The 21,319-nt window shown below is 48.6% G+C and overlaps 7 protein-coding genes across 7 annotated transcripts; 1 reads left to right on the top strand and 6 right to left on the bottom strand.

The window, feature by feature from the left end:
• Positions 1–86: 86 nt before the first annotated feature.
• On the top strand, positions 87–630 carry JR316_0011926 (uncharacterized protein; the record flags this gene model as incomplete). The annotated part of the gene is made up of 2 exons (XM_047897567.1): positions 87–273; positions 326–630. 2 exons carry the CDS (start codon positions 87–89, stop codon positions 628–630), a joined length of 492 nt encoding a protein of 163 aa, XP_047743976.1.
• Positions 631–976: 346 nt separating this feature from the next.
• JR316_0011927 (uncharacterized protein) lies at positions 977–1,290 on the bottom strand (the record flags this gene model as incomplete). The annotated part of the gene is made up of 2 exons (XM_047897568.1): positions 977–1,189; positions 1,288–1,290. 2 exons carry the CDS (start codon positions 1,288–1,290, stop codon positions 977–979), a joined length of 216 nt encoding a protein of 71 aa, XP_047743977.1.
• Positions 1,291–2,432: 1,142 nt separating this feature from the next.
• On the bottom strand, positions 2,433–3,235 carry JR316_0011928 (Succinate/fumarate mitochondrial transporter; the record flags this gene model as incomplete). The annotated part of the gene is made up of 4 exons (XM_047897569.1): positions 2,433–2,605; positions 2,664–2,819; positions 2,882–3,103; positions 3,172–3,235. 4 exons carry the CDS (start codon positions 3,233–3,235, stop codon positions 2,433–2,435), a joined length of 615 nt encoding a protein of 204 aa, XP_047743978.1.
• Positions 3,236–4,222: 987 nt separating this feature from the next.
• On the bottom strand, positions 4,223–5,513 carry JR316_0011929 (uncharacterized protein; the record flags this gene model as incomplete). The annotated part of the gene is made up of 3 exons (XM_047897570.1): positions 4,223–4,906; positions 5,256–5,316; positions 5,452–5,513. 3 exons carry the CDS (start codon positions 5,511–5,513, stop codon positions 4,223–4,225), a joined length of 807 nt encoding a protein of 268 aa, XP_047743979.1.
• A 169-nt stretch (positions 5,514–5,682) lies between these two features.
• Positions 5,683–6,216, bottom strand: JR316_0011930 (uncharacterized protein; the record flags this gene model as incomplete). Its single annotated transcript, XM_047897571.1, has 2 exons — positions 5,683–5,818; positions 5,876–6,216. The coding sequence occupies 2 exons, from the start codon at positions 6,214–6,216 to the stop codon at positions 5,683–5,685; spliced, it is 477 nt and encodes a 158-aa protein (XP_047743980.1).
• A 1,124-nt stretch (positions 6,217–7,340) lies between these two features.
• On the bottom strand, positions 7,341–8,769 carry JR316_0011931 (uncharacterized protein; the record flags this gene model as incomplete). Its single annotated transcript, XM_047897572.1, has 7 exons — positions 7,341–7,767; positions 7,843–7,893; positions 8,199–8,291; positions 8,344–8,482; positions 8,534–8,594; positions 8,643–8,702; positions 8,746–8,769. 7 exons carry the CDS (start codon positions 8,767–8,769, stop codon positions 7,341–7,343), a joined length of 855 nt encoding a protein of 284 aa, XP_047743981.1.
• Positions 8,770–13,863: 5,094 nt separating this feature from the next.
• On the bottom strand, positions 13,864–20,440 carry JR316_0011932 (uncharacterized protein; the record flags this gene model as incomplete). Its single annotated transcript, XM_047897573.1, has 8 exons — positions 13,864–14,259; positions 14,314–14,727; positions 14,816–15,418; positions 15,655–15,768; positions 15,821–19,636; positions 19,694–19,873; positions 19,899–20,054; positions 20,111–20,440. The coding sequence occupies 8 exons, from the start codon at positions 20,438–20,440 to the stop codon at positions 13,864–13,866; spliced, it is 6,009 nt and encodes a 2,002-aa protein (XP_047743982.1).
• Between the last annotated feature and the right edge of the window lie 879 nt (positions 20,441–21,319).

The raw sequence follows: 21,319 nt of genomic DNA on the forward strand, positions 1-21,319 counted from the left end.
CTCACCACACTCGCTCTCACTCGCTCAAACACATTCATTCATCGTCCTCGCTCATCACGCCCTCTATCAACATCGATATTTGTACCATGTCCACAATAGTCTCCAACATCTTTTCCACCATCGTTTCCTTCGTCAACGGCATCAAATACGGATTCGCGTCGGGATGCGAGATCGTGGAGTGGTTATGCACGTACGGAGGGCCCGCCTTCGGGGCGATAGCTCGCTACATCAACAAAAATAGCGAAGCGCCAGTTGTTCTGCGAAATCGTAGCGGTATGCCAGTGAGTATTTGTAGCTTTGAACAGCGTCTTACCGCTCCTTTCAGGAGGAAAGTTGATCAGCGACATGGAGGCTCAACACTCACCAGCCAACGACGCCGATTTCGAGGAACTCATCCGCGTTCGCCAGGAGATTAAAACCCTGAAAAAAATTCTCGACAATCGAAGCGCACGTACTCGGCCTGGTACATCGGAAGCGCACGAAATTCAGCTCGACCGCTTCGAACTTGAGCGCAAGAAAGTTCTCAACGATATCGCGATCGAGGCCCAAATACGTGCCACCTACCCTGCGCGAGCCCTGTATCTCGCAATGTGCGAGACATACGATGTCGCTCCTGTCCGCACCGACTAGGCGCCCCGGCGGGTTTTTCTTGTTGTTATCTTTTCTTCATTTTCTTGTTGCTTTCTTGTTGCTTTCTTGTTGCTTTCGGTTTATCGCTATCGCTTCGTATTATTGTACATATATCCCTGAATTTTACCATTTGATTCGCTATATTTGTATCATACTCATTGAAGACTCATAATCTCATTTCTGAATAATAAAACTCCTTAACATTCGCGGACATCTGTGGCCTATGTTATTTCATGAAGCTTGAAACAACATTTTTTTTATTACCAAACAAGCGTCGTCAGCACCTTTAGAGGCAAATTAACGCGTGTTTGCCGTTTGGATACCTGCTGCACCGGCACCTGCTGACTCAGTCCTGCCCTTGTCCCTGCTGCAGCTGACTCTGACTCTGTACCATGCGTATCGACGAGCTGCGCGACTGCGACGGCGCCGTGTTTGTCTCGTACCCTTCGCCATCCGTGCGGTCCGCGTCCGTCTGCGGCTTCTGGTAGGTATCCTGCTCCTGCTCGAGATCCTCCTCTGTGAACTCTCCCAGTACGGGTTCCGTGTCCAGGAAGGTATCCTATTGAAAAAAAAAAGACTGTCAATGTCAATAAAAACACGCACATAGAGAAAGAAGTAAAAAAAAGAAAAGGAAAAAAAAAGAGATAAAACACGCACCATCACCAAAAACAAATTCTTCTTATCATGGAAACTCCACTCACAGCGGTCCTAACAGAAATCACACCACGCATGTCGTCAACACAAGCAACTCAGCAAGAAAGAGACGTCAATCTTACAGATGTTCTCCGGGGGCCACTACAATGCCAAAGAATTGAGCGTCTGCGGATGGGGCGAGAATGGATGCAGGACAATGGGCTAGCTATGGAACGTTTGGTATCAGTTACGCATGCCAGGAAAGCGAGACGCATCAGGCTCCGATTTCGGGTGTATGCGGATGCGCAGGACTTCAGGGCATACGCAAACAGCAGAGCGGCGATGACGGGTTCCACACATCGGGCACTGATAGAAACAAACAGCGCCAGATTCAGCGTAGCCTCCTGGAACTGCAACGGAGGACTCGCGGCATCAATCCATACGCCAATGTATAGGGATCTCGTACTATCTAATGATGTTACCTTCTTCCAGGAAACACACATGGCGCCAGGGCAAGAGGATATTCTGGATCTACCTCGCGGTTTTCATCCAGTGGCACGATCGCGACCATGGCGGCACCCCCTGGGCGGCGTCACTGTAATTATACGGGACACTGTAAAATATAGAATATGCGACGAGATCATGCACCCAGATATACTGGTCCTTGAGCTCCCATCCCTAATCCTAATCTGCTCGTATCTTGTGCCAGAGAACTCCAGATGGGAATCTTGGACGCATGTGGACCCTAAGACATGGCTGGGGGAGGCTATCGAATATTTGTGTCTTGCGATCCAAGGCATACATGATTATAGGCGACCTGAACGCGCGTATAGGCCTGCAACAAGCAGCGGGATCGCACTTAGTACGAGTGTCTCCAGATAATACCTGCATTGCTAGAGGGAATCGCCTACTGGAAATCATGGGGCAGAATTCTCTGCATGTCGTGAATGGGACACCAATCGACCGAACGCCGTTCCCACAGTGGACCTCCAGTCAGGCCAACGGAGGCCGCTCTGTCATTGACTACATCATCGTCTCGGAAGACGCGCTCCTGTCGTTGGAAGCCATGGAGATAACATGGGTTGGAGGAAGAGTGGATGACCATGCAGGGATACATGTGGAGATGAGATCTTCTCTCACTCTTGGGCTGATCGTCTCAATAACGCCGCTCACGCGTTCATAAACCGCGAACACGATCGCCTGCCCGGGTGCCACGCGCAGCACGCGGGGGTGATGCCCTTGTAGAATGACCGCACGCCCTCCATCTTCCACATATCTGCCGCGATCGCGAATATGCGCTGGAAGGAGGATTGGCCTGGAGTTGCTTTGGCTTTTTGTAGACCTGATATAATTGATTTGAGTAAGAGAGGCTAAGAAAGTGTAGTTAAAAAGGGACGTACGAGTTTTGATAGTGTCTATTGGTGCATTTGAGAACGGACCCATAGCTCCAGAGATAAGACCAATCATCATGTGTTGGTAGGATGGTAGCTCGACCAAGTCTGGCTGGTACTTATGCGCGAGCTTCTTGATTTCTTGGTACGCGGTGAAGTTGGCACCTAAGGTGGACACACAAGCCTTAAGAAAGGCGTTCTTCGGCTATTCACGAATGAAGACGTACCCTGATTCGTAGCTTGTCTCAGTGGCGTCAAAGAGACACCACGATACAATGTCGAGATTCCTTCCTCACGAATGATGGTGTACACAGCATGACCAGCATTACGGTACCGAGGCGCTTCAAGAGGATCGGCCAATGAATGTTGTTGAGCTTGCAGAGGAATCTTCACCACTTCCATGGGCGTCACGATGGCAACAGCTTCCGTCACTCCAGCCCCAAGACCGGCTATACGCAAGTAATTAAAAGATGACATCAGCTCAACACCTTCGCGGCAAGAGAAAAGAATTACATACCAATGAAGATATTCCCAATGCTCGTCTTCCCTGTTTGCTTATCGGCAAGCCGACGATGGTACATCTCCTCTCAACTTTTTAATAACCCTTGCAGTATGTTTTTCTCTGTCTATTATTTGGCAATACAATTAACACACGATAGACTTCGACGATGCCAGCGGGAACATCTGTGTCTATATCCTCCCCAAGTGGGATGATCAATCTTGACAAGGTACGGGGAATTCAGGCTCCAAGAAATGCTGAGGAAACGACACGACCCAGACATCGAGGAATGGTATGCCATTGACTACGAAAGTCTTGCAAATTACCCGCCTTAACTCAAGCATAGGTTTGGACGTCTTCGGCTGAAGGGCCCATGGGCTCATCCGATGCAGCGAGGTTGCACTGGTGGAACGCGCGCACCTGGTCAAGGGCATGCACCGACGACAGTGTGCAGAACTCCACGGTTGTGGAAGACCACAAAGTCATCTTCGCGCCAGTCGTGTGGATACACCAGCTGCTCCAAAATTCAGCTTCGAACAAAAAAGCGCAGACAATATGCGAACTTACAGAAGGAGCGATCGCAGGTCATTGCTACGACTCCTGGAACAGGTGCAGATCAAGTGTCTGCGACGAATACTGGGTTTGGGTCCGAGGTCGATAACGGCAGTTCTTTATTCTGAAACAGGAGTACTTCCCATTAAATATAGGCGGTTAATCCTAGTACTACGTTACGACATCCCTCCCCGGAGAGCGATAGTTAGGATGGTTGAGAGACCTAGTCCGGGCACTGGATCTACTTCCCTGCCCGGCGCAAGTAACAGCAAGAGAACTGTGGGAATCGGAGGGCACTGCGAAGGTGATCAACACATCTACGCCCGCTCCTCCCGATCCGATCCCGATCCTCCCGCTCCAGCATCCGCAACCGCAACAGCATCCGCATCAGTGTCCGTATACACACTAATCACATTCTCTGCCTACACATATACACATTTCTTAATCAGATAAAATCAAACTCCCACAACGAAAGAGAAGTGACGTACCATCTTCATCTTCATCCCCACCTTCCCCTTCATCCGTCGAATTCGAATGCGAAACGGGAAACACCAGAAACAGAGCTCAAAGCAGGCGATGGCGCTCTCTCCCCTGCACCTCCTTGTTCGGAACCCTCACCCGAACCCTCAACGACCCAACTACGACTCACAGACCCGTTGTCCGATACAAACGACGACGATATCTCCTGCGTGTCGTGCGAGATGGAAATAGACTCTGACTCTGTCCCTGAAAGCGAAAGGTACGGCGAGTGCAAAGAAACAGGCGAACGGGTACAACGACGCGGAATGCAACGACGCGGCGCGCGGCACGAACACGGGTGCGGGCGGCGAGAGTGTGAACGGTGCGGGCGCTGGTGTGGGTGATGGTGAGCAGGTGCGTGAAGCGTTTGATGAGGCTGGGGCTGAGCCTGAGCCTGTTGTGGAGGCGTTTGACGAGGCTGGGGCGGAGGTGGAGTGGAAGGGTACGGTGCAAGTGGGTACACACTCCTCTTATTCGCCGGTGCTTGTGCTGGTGTATTCCCATTCCCAATCCCCAACACCTGCTGCTCCCTATTCCCTTTACCCACCCGCGACCGTGCCTGCAACTCCCGCTTCACCGCATCCACATCCATCGCGCGCAGCACCTGCTCCGAGAGCGTCGGGAGCAGCGCGAGGAGGATGTTGCGATGTCTTCGTGTGTTTGGGTGAATTGAGTGCGGAGGCTTGTAGGTTGTAGTAAGTTAAATAAGTGTAGGGGAAGGGAGGGAAAAGAGGAAAAGGGGTGTTAGTTGTGTTTAGAAAATTAGAGATAAGAATGGGAATAGAATAGGATAAAAAAGAATGGGATACAATAAAAGCAAAGAAAATAAAAGTAAAAGCAAAAGCCCATCCGACGGTTCTTCTATCCATCCTGCTATCCGTCCTGAACCATCTATCCACCCGTATCAATCAACCCGTACATGCATGCATCGGCCAAAACGATCTATGCGAAGATGAAGACGAAGGCGAAGGATACACCCTCGAACAAACAACAACATGAACAAGAACCAGAACCGTGCTCGTTCAAAGTACCTCTGCAAGATGGATGGAATAGAGAACCTCCGAAACTGGAATCTGTCCATTCCACCGAAATCTATCCAAATAAACCCACAAAAAAAACAATCCAAAAAACATACTCTCTAAAAACCACACTCCAAAAACAAAAAACCCCAAAAACCAGAAAAGAAAGAAAGAAAGAAATAAAAAAATAAAATAAAAAAACACTCACACATCCCTCGCCTGTTCCTCGGCGTCCATCTTCTGCCTCACCTCATCAAGCCGCACGCGCATGAACCCGCGCGCGTCCTATAGGCCGCCGATGATGGTGGTCGTTTTGAGTGCATTATTCAACTTTGCCAGATGTTGCTGACGTTGCGAGCTAACATTCTCCACCTCCATTTCATCCTCTTCGATAATACCGCCGGCCACACGACCATGAGCGTCCTCGCCTTCCGGGTGATCAATAGTCCTCTTTCTCTCTGTCTGTCGAGATGACCCCATCCCTATCAAGCGCGTCAGTGGACAACGCAGTCGACGCTAGATTCGTCATGGACGGCGCGGCAGACCACCCATTCACATCCCCTCCAATACTCCCACTAACACTCCAACTAAGCGTCATCGCACCAAACGAGCCAAACGGATCCGGGCCCTACTTGGCAGGAGCCATCACAAGCGGTGTATTCCCCCCTTTCTTCCCGATCCCAATGCCCATACTCATCCCCATCCCCTTGCCACCCCCAGGCGACGCCAGCCGCAAAAGCGTGTTCAAAAACGTCGACTTTCGTTTCTTCTCCTTCCCCTTCTTCTGCTGCGCGAGGGGCAGACCGGCGGGGTCGATGGGCAGCGATGGGATTTTGAGGCCCGGGTGCGTACTGCGCAGTTTCACGTCGAGTTCGATGAGCTCCGCGGCGGTGCGTATGAGCGTGAGGTTGTGTGTGGGTGCTGGTGTGTGCAGTGTCGTGTTTGTTATCACAGGTGATGGTGGTCGGTGCATGGGAGTAGGTGCGCGGCGGCCGTGGTGGTGGTGGTAGAGATAGAAAGATCGGCGCGGGTGGTGGTGGTGGTGGTGGTGGTGGTGGTGGTGGTGGTGGTGGTGGTGGTGGTGGTGGTGGTGGTGGTGGTGGTGAGAGTCGACGAGCGGGGGTTGGATTCGACGATGTCGGCAGCGTGGATAGCGACGCGGACGATGCAGCGGATGAAGACGACGACGATGACGTCGGTGTGGGCGGGACGAAGTGAATGGTTAAAGTAGACGCAGACATCATACAGTGGGGAAAACCAAAAGCGCCACGATGAGATGATGAGATGATGGGAGTGTACAGGTTCGTGTCTAGTGCTTTCATTTCGTCTTGATTTCGTGTTTGGGTTTGGGTTTATAAGTCGGAATTCGAGTTTGTCTGGTGGGTGTTGTGTAAGATATGCTATGCTATGGTGTGATATGTGGTGTGTAACAGTGTAAGATGTTCAGAGCGTACTGCAAGTCGGTGTGAGGTAAGATGAGCTGAGGCGCTAGTGTCAGCGTCGGTGTAGGCGTAGGGTGTAACCGTAGAACACAAACTGGGTTGGCAAACCAAAAGCCAATGTGAAGGTCGATAGTCGATAAACGGTGTTGGTGTAGGTGTAAGTGGGCAGTGGGTATACCACGCCATTCTCCCCGCTTCAGATCGAAAGGCAAAGTCAAACAAAGAGTCAACAGTCGAATCGAAAACCCGCAAAAAGGGGTTGGTGGTGGTGGTAGCACCCCACTGCACAACTTTGCCTGGTCTTCCTCGTCGTCTTCGTCGTCTTTTTCTTCTTCGAAATGAGGCCGTCGGAGAGGATGTGGACGTCGATGTCTACGCCCGTTTCCATGCCCATGTCCCTCATTGTCGACTTCATCGTCTTCATGGAAATCGTCCTCATCATCCTCTGTATCGTCCGATTCGCTGGGACTTACTAACCCAGGCTCGTCCCCGTCCTGCGCCACTGTAACATGTTGGTTGAATTTTTTCTTCCTCGCTTGCTCTAATTCAAATTGTACATCCTCCTGGTCCGTTTCTCCCTGGTTTTCATCGCGTACCGTATGATGTGGGTTGAAGCTTTTGGCATTCATCTTTTTCTTCCTATCCCTAAGAGCGGCTATTTGGGCGTCTGCTCGCCATCTGTTGGGGTCCACGGCGATGTTTGTGTCCAGATTCTGACGCATTGCCTCCATACGTAGAGCCTCGATCTGACGCTCATTGAAAGCGGCGCGTTCCCTCCACGCTCAAGGTTCAGGCTGGCAGGGTCGAGCGGCGCAAAATGGCGGACGAGCCTGGGTTGATGTTGCAGTTGTGGTTGCGGTGGAGGCGCGTGAACGGGGGGCAGATCGGGGAGCTCTTCCTCTTCGAATACGCCCAGGCGAGCATTCTGCGACATCCATTCACGGAGGAGGAAGACGGCAACGAAGATGAGTACAATGAGCGATGCGATGATCAGGCCGGTGAATATGTCTGCCGAGGGCGCTAACCATGCCGGATGTGAAGAAACCTTGGAGAAAAAATGCTGTTGGATGGCGGCCCAGGGGCTTCGTAGCGAATTCTATCGATAGAGGAAGCTATCAGAAGTGGATATTAGATTGAGATCCCGGATGAGTACGTACGCGGATTCTCCCATGGAAAAGACGTCCACACTGTTATGCATGGCAATATTCCTAGCCAGATTGTAGCAACAGCTATAATACGAACAACAGGGAGAAAAATAATTGTTGTAAAAGCCGCCGAATTACCCGTCTAACGTCACTGTCCGCAGTCCCTAAGCCTAAGTCGTAAGTAAGAGGGAAAGGATACAAAAAATACCCTCGAAAAATCTCGCATGCCCGAGGCATGGTGTTCATGGTATCATCTGGAATACAACTTCCAGATCGCAGTTTGATGTAAGCCAATTGGACAGGAATGCTGCTTAAGCCGTCCGTTCGAGTAGTATTTGGCCAGATCACTGAGGAGACCATACGCCAACCTCACTAGAGAATCAGAGCGTTCCTCGTCGAAGGCAGCGGTGAACAAGCTCCAACTTAAGTAGTCGAGCACGCCAAAGATGTCGCTGAGCGTCCTAGTGAACTGCGTCGTGATGGGCACGACTTTTGCCTGGCGAGGTGACGCACATGGACGACAATGCTCTCGTCTTTTCTGTGCCGCTCCGCCGCGAAACGGAGGTGAAACAGTTGTAGAAGTAGCCTAAGTGAAGTGGCAGCCAACCAGAGATGTCAGTAGGAATCGTTAGTGTTCGGGATAGGAGATGGGCTATACTATGTAAGTTACTACAGAAAATTAGGTAGACAGAACGAAACATACCTGTGTAGAACAAGAGGAAGGAAATGGTGAAACGAACGACTTGAGTGAGAATCGTGTGCGTCTAATCGCATGGTTAGCAAACGGCGGGTACACTGGAGTTGCGACTTACCAGACATGCTTCGAAACTTTTGCGATGTCTTGTTCGCTGACCTGTATCTGCGCTGAATGACTGACCCAATATACAACACTGTGCAGAAAATTGTGTTACTTACGGCGAGCGTAGAGATCTCATACATGCTTAACATCTGTGTTGGCACTTCGATTACACCTCACGCACAATATCATTCGGTCCCCATTTCGCTCCCTGTAGTAGTATTTGTATTATTTACATGGTACACTACGCTAGACTGCCTACATGGATAGCAGCGCTACTCGGTCTATATGTGCTACTTCACCCGCTAGATGAGCATGGTTGGAACAGAAGAAGAAGAAAGCGTGAGAATATGGCCAGCACGCCAACAAGTACCGCAGAAGTTCGATGCCGCTCATGCCGTCGCCAAATTGGTGATGCGCGTGATTGGTGGCACGGCATCAGCGGCATCAAACTTCTGTCCTGTATCATGGCGATTTTGTGACGGTGTGACGCCTTTCCACCTCTCTCTCAACACTCACTCCTATGAAGCACGTCGTACGTAGAGATGGTTCGCATACGAGCTTACTGTAGTAGTAGCACTTTAGTGTAGACTCTAATACCATAAACTTAGCTAGCTGCGTACTCTAGTAATACAATTTTAGTTCAAGTGACATAGACCCGGCTTGGAAGGGCAGAGGAAATAGTCGGGTGAGCGACACAGAACGAGGAGGAACTACAATTCATTTGGATAGTGAATTACGCAGAAACATAGGTGCGAATAGTATTTGTATTTACTATCAGGCACAAAACACAAGCCAAAAACACATTCTACAGCACACCCGCCGCCTCTTCGCCTGCCAGACCCGTATTCGAGCGTCACAAACATAGGTGAGGAATCATCTTTGCTATCAGTGCAGGAAACATATTCTACAGCACATGTGCCGCCTCATTGCTTTACAGACCTCACTTATTCAACGACGCACCCACCTACATTCAAGAATTGAACGTTGAATGCTGCCATAACTTTATGTTTTGTACGACGCTGCCTACTGTAAGCACCCGGTCTGCGAGGTACCCTCTTTGCAGGTTGCCGTTTTAATTTGGATTTCACGATATCGGGACTTGGAATATACAGGATTTGCACATGGCTCCCGTCGAGTCTCCTGCTTATGCAACTATAGATTGGCTCCGTCTTTTTTCTATCAGGTATTCGAGCGGCACCAGTCTCAATTGTTTTACACGTACTGTAAGCCAAATTTACTCTCTCGAACACGCGAGATGTTCCCGTCTAATAATTCTCTTCAATCTATGAAGTATGTCGCTTCATCAATATCTGCAATTGATATACTAAATTTATTAACCCAAGCTCTACTTGATATAATAATCTTCGGTGACTTTCCAACCCCAATTTGTCCTGCCAGTGGGTGGTTTAAAATCTCGTTCAACAGTCTAACACGGCCATTGCCCAGCGCACAACCCCATACCTCGTTGTCTGCCCACTAGTCGGAGTCGGACCCGCGGAGCTTGTTGGGAGAGCGCGAAGCACCCCTCATTCTGCGCCTGAAATTCCTTCGAGATCGCTTAGTTTTGCGCCCCAGCCGCCATTGAACGCGCCTTGAGCGTTTGCTGTTCGCCGGCCAAGGATCCAAGTCCTCGTCTTGCTCGTCTTGTTCACTATTTTTTCCGTCTTCATCGTCGTTTTCGCGTCTACCATGGGTGTCACAAAATACAGCCCGCATCATTGAAATCTGTCATCGCAAAGTTTTGTCATGATTTAATAAAATGATGTTCTAAAATACTTACTAGTTCTTTCAACTTTGCTTCGATCATTTGCTTCTGATTCTGATAGTCATTGTCATCACTGTGGTTATCGACCTGTAGGAATGATTAGTACGGATCAGCCACGAAACGATGACGATATGCTTCAGAATTACATCGTGGCCTTCCCTCGTCACGGGCATCATGAAGTTTCTTACAGCAGGAAATATCGTACTGAGTACATATTAACCTATCGACCTTTTAAATGTTTTCTGAACAAAGATCCATCTTATCTTGTTTCTCTTTGTCGAAGAGTTATGGGAAAGGGGATAAAGATGGCATTGTCGCAGGAGCGCTTTGACATAGCAAACAATTCCAATGTCGCTCATGCAGCCACGTAATCACGCCCTTTGGCGCCGTCATAATGACGATAAACGTTGTTATGGCGGTATGACCGACAGTGGATATTAAAACTATATATTATCCCATTGATCATTGATGATCTCCGCCAGTTGAAATCATGAAATCACCTTCCCAAAATCTCGCATTCCGGGGTAAGTGTGGGTATGTAGAAATACATGACCTTCTCTAGCTTCTATATATCTCATTGGTAGGTCATTTTCTATGTTCAGATGGGTGTTGAGCGAATAAAGCGCTCATTTAGTTAATACCTTTGTCAAGATTGGTCAGGATATTTTGTCGCGGAGATTGCCTTTGTTCTTGCTTCTTATAAAGCGTCGTGAATCCTTGATTGCATACACCTCCATCGCAACTTACAGACTGCCCCAAACCCAGTTGTGGCACCTCTCATAGCAAAAATGTTCAATAAAGCGCCACTTCCACTCATCACTCCGAGAATCGAATTTCGACTTTCTCAGCTCTCACCCCTATGTGTTCCGCGAAACCCTCCGGAAGAAATCAAGTTCATCCGACGCTCGCGGTTTCTTTCGCAACAGGGAGAACACTTGGAGGTGGATCACTCATTAATATTTTGGCCATACCTCGCTGTAAGTGTTTTTCTTGATTGTCCTTACAAGTATCGTGACGAACATTCTCGTAGGTCAAGGATGCGTTAAAGAATGTGCTCTTTTCGTTCAAAGAAAAGGGAAATGCGAGTCCGTCGGCTGGAAAATCTGGGGGAACTCCTAAGTGTACGCGGGGTCATATGCCTGGATATTTTGAAGTCGATTATTTGGATGGGATGCTGGAAGATTCAATACGGTATGAAAGCGGGGACTTATCTACCAGACTTCATTTTCTATTTTAAACTCATTTTCGGTGGATGGATCAATAACGTATCATGAATGGAAACACTATTTTCTCTCCGCTGATAGCAAATACAGTTCTGACCTACGCTTCCGTATAATACTAGCACATGAATTGTGTCCATCATTTAACCAATTTACATACGATACAACGCGCCGCATTTGAGGGACAGGATGAAAGGCGTCACACCGTCACAAAATCGCCATGATACAGGACAGAAGTTTGATGCCGCTGATGCCGTGCCACCAATCACGCGCATCACCAATTTGGCGACGGCATGAGCGGCATCGAACTTCTGCGGTACTTGTTGGCGTGCTGGCCATATTCTCACGCTTTCTTCTTCTTCTGTTCCAACCATGCTCATCTAGCGGGTGAAGTAGCACATATAGACCGAGTAGCGCTGCTATCCATGTAGGCAGTCTAGCGTAGTGTACCATGTAAATAATACAAATACTACTACAGGGAGCGAAATGGGGACCGAATGATATTGTGCGTGAGGTGTAATCGAAGTGCCAACACAGATGTTAAGCACGTATGAGATCTCTACGCTCGCCGTAAGTAACACAATTTTCTGCACAGTGTTGTATATTGGGTCAGTCATTCAGCGCAGATACAGGTCAGCGAACAAGACATCGCAAAAGTTTCGAAGCATGTCTGGTAAGTCGCAACTCCAGTGTACCCGCCGTTTGCTAACCATGCGATTAGACGCACACGATTCTCACTCAAGTCGTTCGTTTCACCATTTCCTTCCTCTTGTTCTACACAGGTATGTTTCGTTCTGTCTACCTAATTTTCTGTAGTAACTTACATAGTATAGCCCATCTCCTATCCCGAACACCAACGATCCGCACTATGCGCTATTAAGCAAACAAGATCCCGGACTTGTCATCGTTTGGATACCGGTGTTCCTTCCAACTCAACTCCACAACCCCTTTCGCACGGATAGGGCCCTCTGGATGGGAATAGGTTATCAGAATTGCATTGCATGATGTGTAGAGCGCGTATACGCAGACGTATGACTGGGTAAGTCTGTTTACGTCGCATGTCCCATGGCATTCGCTGATATACCTGACAGACCCTGATTCCCATATCCTCCATGCACATTGCGCAGGTGGATGACATTCGCATCCTTCTCTCTGTGCAGAACGAGCATTGCTGAGAGTGCACGATAAAATACCAATCAAGTAAGTAGCAGGTTCACTTACCTTGACGCTTCCACTGATTTGCCACATCCAAACTTTGGCTAGCAAGTCGTCGAACCTGGATGGCCAGCAAGGGGTCCATCGTCGCCCGACACGAACGCATGTACTTCAGTCGTGGAGACGTGTAGGCTCGAGCGGGAAACTGGGGCAACATTAATGTACGTGGCTGAACGAAGACGGCTGCGCACAGTACTCACTCCTCACACAGAGTTGCAACGCCCGTCCTTTGCTGTGTCCTCTCCATTCCATCGGTTGCATCAACGTTTTAGGGCAAACCATGACATATACAGAAGGTCATCATTTCGCGAGAGTACGTTTTTCGTCTTCTGTCTCTCTTTCTTAAGCACCAGGTTTTGATCTACAACTTCTCCTTAGCAAGCTATTTCGAGTCCAATTTCGGGCAAGGACAGAATTCAAGTCTGCGATTATAGATTGTGAGCCCCTCTTTATTCAGTCTATGCGTTACCATAACCAACGCCCTGGTTATATTTGAAGGACCTTCAATCTGTCTCAAGAACGGTGCATTTCCTATTACAGGTCGATCCCATTTGGTTCTAGCACCATTTCCGTAGAAAAGATACACCCCAGAGCAGACAACTGATGCAACCCTTATTGATTTATTATTTAGTGATCTTTGCATGCTGCCTGCACGCTTACCTACTGTGATCCTTGATGTTGAGAGCAATGCCCATCCTAGCCTAAGAGTTGGCATGTAAAAATAGATGTCGTTTGCGCATTTGCTAGTTAATATGATCTTCCCCCTGTAATTCCCATTTTCCAGGTCAATTATATTTCTGAGTATCGCGCGGACTACATAAGCGTAAAGTCAATTATTAACCGTTGAAGCCGTTTGTCTGGCTGTCCTTATGAAAGCGGAGATCTTTCTGGTTTAACCGCATTTTGGACGAAGGACTGAATAACGTGCGATGCATTGTGAATATATCTTTGTACATACATAGAAGCATGAGATTAACAGCTAGAATCTTTGTGACAGGAAATATCCGAGTTGATTTAAAAAAGTGATTCTACGCCTACTCCCCGAAAAATGGTTTTGCATCTTTCATTTTCAAGAGCGCTATATCATAACGAGATAAGCAGGCCCGCCAAGAAGAATAGTAATAATTTTCTGGACGCTGATCTGGAGCTGGTTGATAACCTTCCCGTGCGGATTGTAGTCTTCTGCGTTTAAGGGGTCGGCTACCTGGTCGTCTGGTTCCATTGACGCTTGTAGCCGGTCGCAGGCTATCAGCGATCTTTAATGGAGTCAGGAGCTTTGGGTTGCGCCATTGCGTCAAAAGGACGACTGTGGAATCTTCTCCGTCTGTTTCGTCTTCGCTCATTCCATCTTCGCCAAGTGTCAAGACGACATCTGCAATATCATGACGACCGGCATCTATGCAGTTACTATAACGGTCCACATACAACTTCTCCGACATTAGCAAAGAAATTGTGTAAGTGTAAGGAAACAGATATTGACATACATTACGTTGCCTAGTGCGGCGCCGCTTCCTGCGATTGGCATTTAGACGTTCCTCCCTTACGCGATCGAAACATTGTTCGCTGGTTTCTCCTGGCCTTGGAACGATGGAAATCAATTTCTCACGAAACATTTGCACTCTTGCCATGAAGTGTTCCTTGATTTGATCGGCAGTAGCATTAAGATTGCTGTGTAATCGCAAGAACTGTTCAGCAAAGAGGTCCGCAAGATAAGCGTTCCATTTCACTTTCACTTGGTCGAAGTGAAGTTGAAGAGGTTCCAATGGTGGGGGGTCTCGTAGCGAATTCTCGAACTTATCTACTTCGGCTGGTGATGCAATGTGAATGGAATCCATTATGAAGATGTCGTCATCTTCGGATATTCCGAGGAGATATTGTTGTAACTGCCGGCTGGCATTCTAAAAAATCATATTCAGTCAATGGATGATGTGGAGGCGAAAAGAATACTACTAGAATAAGAACTCTGTCCGCTGAGCGGGGACGAACAGGACCAGCTTGCTTGTAAGGAGAGTAAGGTTTCCTGTTTGGAATCCTCCTACGAGGGGTTGCAGGTTGTGTATTTGCATTAGACCGAAGTTCTTGCACGTCCGAAACGACGCCTCTCACATCACTCGACAGAGTGCTTAGCGTATTCAATATTCTTTCTTGAAAAGCACGTTCAGCAGCAGATACTGAGGCAACAGGAGGAACAGGAGTGACAGGAGGCGTCGAAGAGAATACAGAGTGAGGTGGAACCACAGAGGGGTCAGCGACCGTTGCCGGAGTATCTGCATGGAAGGCTGTCGAAGCCTCGACTCCTCGCACATCGTCTCGACCAGATCTGGGTATAGCACTGGAAGGTGGAGGTGGAGATTGATGTGTAGCTCTACCTCTTCGATAGTGACCCGGCTTTGAAAATCTGTTGGGTATTGATGGCCCTGGATTGGAAGAAGAGGCCAGGTCACCGTCTCGGACGGGCGAAGAACGGTTCGCAGAGGTAGAGAGAGTGGGAGTAAATTCCGTTTGGTTAAAAAAATTTGAAAAGGTGGGTCGTTCTGCTGAATTTTCTGGCTCCATATTTACCTGCAGGTCGCCGTTCCTATGGTTCATCTAAAGGATATTTGACTTCAGTTATACCAAATAAAGTGGCGGTAGTCGGTATCTTACAAACGTATAGACAGGTGTGCTGCCTACGATATCCGGTGTTGGCTGGAAACACTTTCCTGGTAGTTTTTTTGATAACCTTGAAAAGGGCGAACGCTGTGGCCATTCTTTGGGCATATCATTCATCTGCAGGACATTGTTAGCGACATGTGGCCAAGCTACAACACCGCTAATTGTCTTACAAGCGTATATAGGGTGGTATCCGGCATCATCGACATTTGACGACGTTTGCCCGCCGCTTTTTGAGATTTTCCAGTCGCCGACGGAGTACTTTCTGGTGCATCCGGGTCCATCGCCTATGGAGTTTTCATTAGATATACATCAAAAGATACAATTAGAAGTAATTACCGAGTCCGAATCTTGCGCTTCCTCTCCAAATTCGATGTGGTCAGCCATGGTGGCCTCTAATTGACTGTTAAGAATTGAGATGGCTTTTTGAGAGTCCACAAGGTCGCTTTGTAAAAGCTCCAACAGTGACTTGGTATTACCATGGTCCTCAAATTCTTTTTCAAGAGCGGCCTTGACAGTACTGAGATCTTCAGTTGTTTGAGATAGCGCTGCTTGTTGTTTTTGAAACTCAACGGACATCTGTTGGTATCGCTCCCGTTCTTTACTAAGTGAATCGCGAGAGTTGGTCGCGGCTTGTTCCAACTCCTTTTCGAGGTCTCGAACTCGTGCGTTAAGCGTTTTAATTTGCTCACTGCGCTTTTCACGCACAGTTTGGAGTTCTGAAGCGAAAACATTCTCGCGATGGCTTGATAATTGTTGTGCTTGAATCAATTTCTCCCTTTTGCTGTCAGACTCCTGGAGACGAGCCTGTAAGTCACCAATGCGATTTTCAAGTTGCTGGGCATGAGAGGTTGACTCCTCCCTGGACTTCTTCAGTTCTGCAGTCTTCGCGTCTAGATCGTTGTTGAGTTGAACGATACGGTTCTCTCTGTCGATACCATCAGTTAACTGTCCCTCAAGCTCCTGAACAGCACGCGTTAGCCTTGACGACTCCGCCTTCTGATCCTTCAAATCAGCATTGAGCTTCGCTATCTCAGCCTCGTCAGCGGTCCTACGCTGGGTAGACGCCGCGCGCAGTCTCTCCAGCTCCTGACCTTGATCTTTAAGTGCAGTTTGATTTCCGGACAATTCGTTTTCGAGGAGTCGCACTTGGGCAGTAAGCGTTTTAATTTGCTCACTGCGCTTTTCGCGCACAGTTTGGAGTTCTGAAGCTAAAACATTCTCGCGATGGCTTGATACTTGTTGTGCTTGAATCAATTTCTCCCTTTCGCTGTCAGACTCCTGGAGACGAGCCTGTAGTTCGTTGATGCGATTTTCAAGGTCTTGGGCGTGAGAGGTAGAATGCTTCAACTCTTCAAGTTCGGTCGTCTTCGCCCTCACAAGAGCTTCAAGTTCCGTGATACGCTCCTGCTTGCTGATACCATCAATAGACTGTCCCTCCCGTTCTCTTTCGAACTCCCCAAGACGAGCCTGTAGTTCGTTGATGCGATTTTCAAGGTCTTGGGCGTGAGAGGTAGAGTGCTTCAACTCTTCAAGTTCGGTCGTCTTCGCCCTCACAAGAGCTTCAAGTTCCGTGATACGCTCCTGCTTGCTGATACCATCGACAGACTGTCCCTCAAGCTCCTGAACAGCACGCGTCAGCTTTGACGACTCCGCCTTCTGCGCCTCCAAATCAGACTCAAGTTGTTTTACACGAGTCTCGTAAGCAGACGCATTCTCGATAGAGGCTGCGTTCATTATCTCGAGCTGTTGAACCCTATTTGTCTGTGCCGTCAACTGAGCTTCAAGCTTTTGAATGTGGTCGGCGTCCAAGGCACCACGATCAGCGGATGACTGTTGCGAATCCTTGAGCGCCTTCAAATCAGCATTGAGCTTCGCTATCTCAGCCTCGTCAGCGGTCCTACGCTGGGTAGACGCCGCGCGCAGTCTCTCCAGCTCCTGACCTTGATCTTTAAGTGCAGTTTGATTTCCGGACAATTCGTTTTCGAGGAGTCGCACTTGGGCAGTAAGCGTTTTAATTTGCTCACTGCGCTTTTCGCGCATAGTTTGGAGTTCTGAAGCCAAAACATTCTCGCGATGGCTTGATACTTGTTGTGCTTGAATCAATTTCTCCCTTTCGCTGTCAGACTCCTGGAGACAACCCTGTAGTTCGTTGATGCGATTTTCAAGGTCTTGGGCGTGAGAGGTAGAGTGCTTCAACTCTTCAAGTTCGGTCGTCTTCGCCCTCACAAGAGCTTCAAGTTCCGTGATACGCTCCTGCTTGCTGATACCATCGACAGACTGTCCCTCAAGCTCCTGAACAGCACGCGTCAGCTTTGACGACTCCGCCTTCTGCGCCTCCAAATCAGACTCAAGTTGTTTTACACGAGTCTCGTAAGCAGACGCATTCTCGATAGAGGCTGCGTTCATTATCTCGAGCTGTTGAACCCTATTTGTCTGTGCCGTCAACTGAGCTTCAAGCTTTTGAATGTGGTCGGCGTCCAAGGCACCACGATCAGCGGATGACTGTTGCGAATCCTTGAGCGCCTTCAAATCAGCATTGAGCTTCGCTATCTCAGCCTCGTCAGCGGTCCTACGCTGGGTAGACGCCGCGCGCAGTCTCTCCAGCTCCTGACCTTGATCTTTAAGTGCAGTTTGATTTCCGGACAATTCGTTTTCGAGGAGTCGCACTTGGGCAGTAAGCGTTTTAATTTGCTCACTGCGCTTTTCGCGCATAGTTTGGAGTTCTGAAGCCAAAACATTCTCGCGATGGCTTGATACTTGTTGTGCTTGAATCAATTTCTCCCTTTCGCTGTCAGACTCCTGGAGACAACCCTGTAGTTCGTTGATGCGATTTTCAAGGTCTTGGGCGTGAGAGGTAGAGTGCTTCAACTCTTCAAGTTCGGTCGTCTTCGCCCTCACAAGAGCTTCAAGTTCCGTGATACGCTCCTGCTTGCTGATACCATCGACAGACTGTCCCTCAAGCTCCTGAACAGCACGCGTCAGCTTTGACGACTCCGCCTTCTGCGCCTCCAAATCAGACTCAAGTTGTTTTACACGAGTCTCGTAAGCAGACGCATTCTCGATAGAGGCTGCGTTCATTATCTCGAGCTGTTGAACCCTATTTGTCTGTGCCGTCAACTGAGCTTCAAGCTTTTGAATGTGGTCGGCGTCCAAGGCACCACGATCAGCGGATGACTGTTGCGAATCCTTGAGCGCCTTCAAATCAGCATTGAGCTTCGCTATCTCAGCCTCGTCAGCGGTCCTACGCTGGGTAGACGCCGCGCGCAGTCTCTCCAGCTCCTGACCTTGATCTTTAAGTGCAGTTTGATTTCCGGACAATTCGTTTTCGAGGAGTCGCACTTGGGCAGTAAGCGTTTTAATTTGCTCACTGCGCTTTTCGCGCACAGTTTGGAGTTCTGAAGCTAAAACATTCTCGCGATGGCTTGATACTTGTTGTGCTTGAATCAATTTCTCCCTTTCGCTGTCAGACTCCTGGAGAGAACCCTGTAGTTCGTTGATGCGATTTTCAAGGTCTTGGGCGTGAGAGGTAGAGTGCTTCAACTCTTCAAGTTCGGTCGTCTTCGCCCTCACAAGAGCTTCAAGTTCCGTGATACGCTCCTGCTTGCTGATACCATCAATAGACTGTCCCTCCCGTTCTCTTTCGAACTCCCCAAGACGAGCCTGTAGTTCGTTGATGCGATTTTCAAGGTCTTGGGCGTGAGAGGTAGAGTGCTTCAACTCTTCAAGTTCGGTCGTCTTCGCCCTCACAAGAGCTTCAAGTTCCGTGATACGCTCCTGCTTGCTGATACCATCGACAGACTGTCCCTCAAGCTCCTGAACAGCACGCGTTAGCTTTGACGACTCCGCCTTCTGCTCCTCCAAATCAGCATTGAGCTTCGCTATCTGAGCCTCATAAGCAGTTATTCGCTCCGTAAACGCCATATTCAAATCCTCGAGCTCCTTGATATGGGACATGTCCTCTTCCAAGATATTGGACCCCTCTCCATCGGGTTCATTTAGCAATATTTTCGCAGTTTCTGATTCTTCAAGACTGTCTTCCACCAGAGATGAAATCTGAAGAGACTGGGATTCAACCTTTTTGTTTAATTCCTCCACCGTACGGTCATGATGAATTTGGAGTTCTTCGATTTGTTGTTTGAACTTTGCTTCCAGCTTGAAAACAGCTAGCAATGAGAGGCTGATGCTTCTGATTTTTGGTAGACTACATACCTCAGACATTTCGTGCTCTTTAGCACGGGATGCTTCTTTATGTTGGCGATCCACGTCCTGTTCGATGCTTAAACGCAGGTACGATAACATGAAGCCTGGGAAACGTACTCGTTTATAGTCTTCGAATTGGGATTGTAAGGTCTTATATGCCCCATCAGACGCCGATTTCTCTTTGGATATCTGGATGATACATTACTATTAGTACATATATCTTTCCAATAATCAAAGTCTCAACCTTTTGCTCTACAACGCGAAGGTGTCGAATTTCAGCATCTTTCAAATCGTTGACGCTCGGCTCTATGCTCTGAAGGCGCTTTATTTCTTTATCCTTCGATTTGAGCTTCTTAGTCAACTCATCAACCTTGAATACAACGGTATGTTGAGTTAAAATTTGAGACGGCAATTGAAGTGAGTTACCGCGAACTCGAGTTCTTGAAGATACTCAGGCTCGACTGCAATTAACTTTCTCGACGATATCTCTTCATGATCACTCCTTTTTCGCTTGCCCGATTCTTGTGGTTTGAGAATCTGGGACTGTAATTGGGGAGTCTGGGACGGTCCTGGATGATTGCGGGCGTCGTCGTCGCTGGAGGTGATATCCATTTGCTCTGTAGGGGATTGGGGAGTCTGGGACGGTCCTGGATGATTGCGGGTGACGTCGTCGCTGGAGGTGATATCCATTTGCTCTGTAGGGGAGCTGTTGAAGGCTCCCGGCAGAGAGAGATTTTCCATCGAAGCGTCGTCCATGCTTGGATCTGGTGTGATGATTGGGAGTGGCGCTCTTACAAGATGGAAATACTGACGATCAAGTATAAGCCATGCCAGGTTCTTTGTCAAAGGACGAGCAAGTGAACACACCGTATCTTCCTTTGTTAAATGCGCCGCGCCGAACCGGCGCGGATTGAAGGAAGCGAGCGCATGCCCATTCGAGTGCTTTTGATGGAAACCTGGGCCAAACAACTTCTTTGTATCAAAGGCGTCGTGAATGATTATGTTAAAACTCACTGGTCCTGTACCTTCAACCTCTCTTTCAACCCTATACACCCACATTCACCCTCTACCGTCATTCAGTCCCGCCAAACTATGGTTTCTGCACTTGCTAAATATATCCCACGGACTAGGGTGAGCAATTTCGCGAGGATACTTGACGTTCTTCTTAAGGATTCCAGGACACCTCGCTATCATTAAGAGCGCGCTACTATGGCGCGCACGCAGAAAGACCCGTGAACAAAGCGATACACACCCTTCAGAACACAAGCGGCAGAAGCCCCCGTCTCGACCTGGTCATGGGAGGGAAACGCCTGCAGCCATACATCCACGATGCTATTGTTTCAATTTCGAATAGAGGGAAGATTGCGCAGTTTCATGTCTTTGTCAAGAACCATTGCAGGCTCCCCCCTAACAGAAGCATTCGGAGATGGAGAGTGCGCAATTGGAAGGGTGATATTGTCGTCTTTAAGAAAGGAAAACACCAAGAATTGGTAAACCTCGGGGGGCGCGACAGAATTTTAGCTGATTTTGCGACCAAAAGGTGAGGCCGGATGCCAATATGAAGTTTGACGACACTAACAACCCCTAGTTTCATTCAATCAGTGAATCAAACCAGGCCATTCAAAATCCCGAAAA

This window comes from Psilocybe cubensis, chromosome 11 (genome assembly GCF_017499595.1).
Source record: "Psilocybe cubensis strain MGC-MH-2018 chromosome 11, whole genome shotgun sequence".
NCBI classification, from domain to species: domain Eukaryota; kingdom Fungi; phylum Basidiomycota; class Agaricomycetes; order Agaricales; family Agrocybaceae; genus Psilocybe; species Psilocybe cubensis.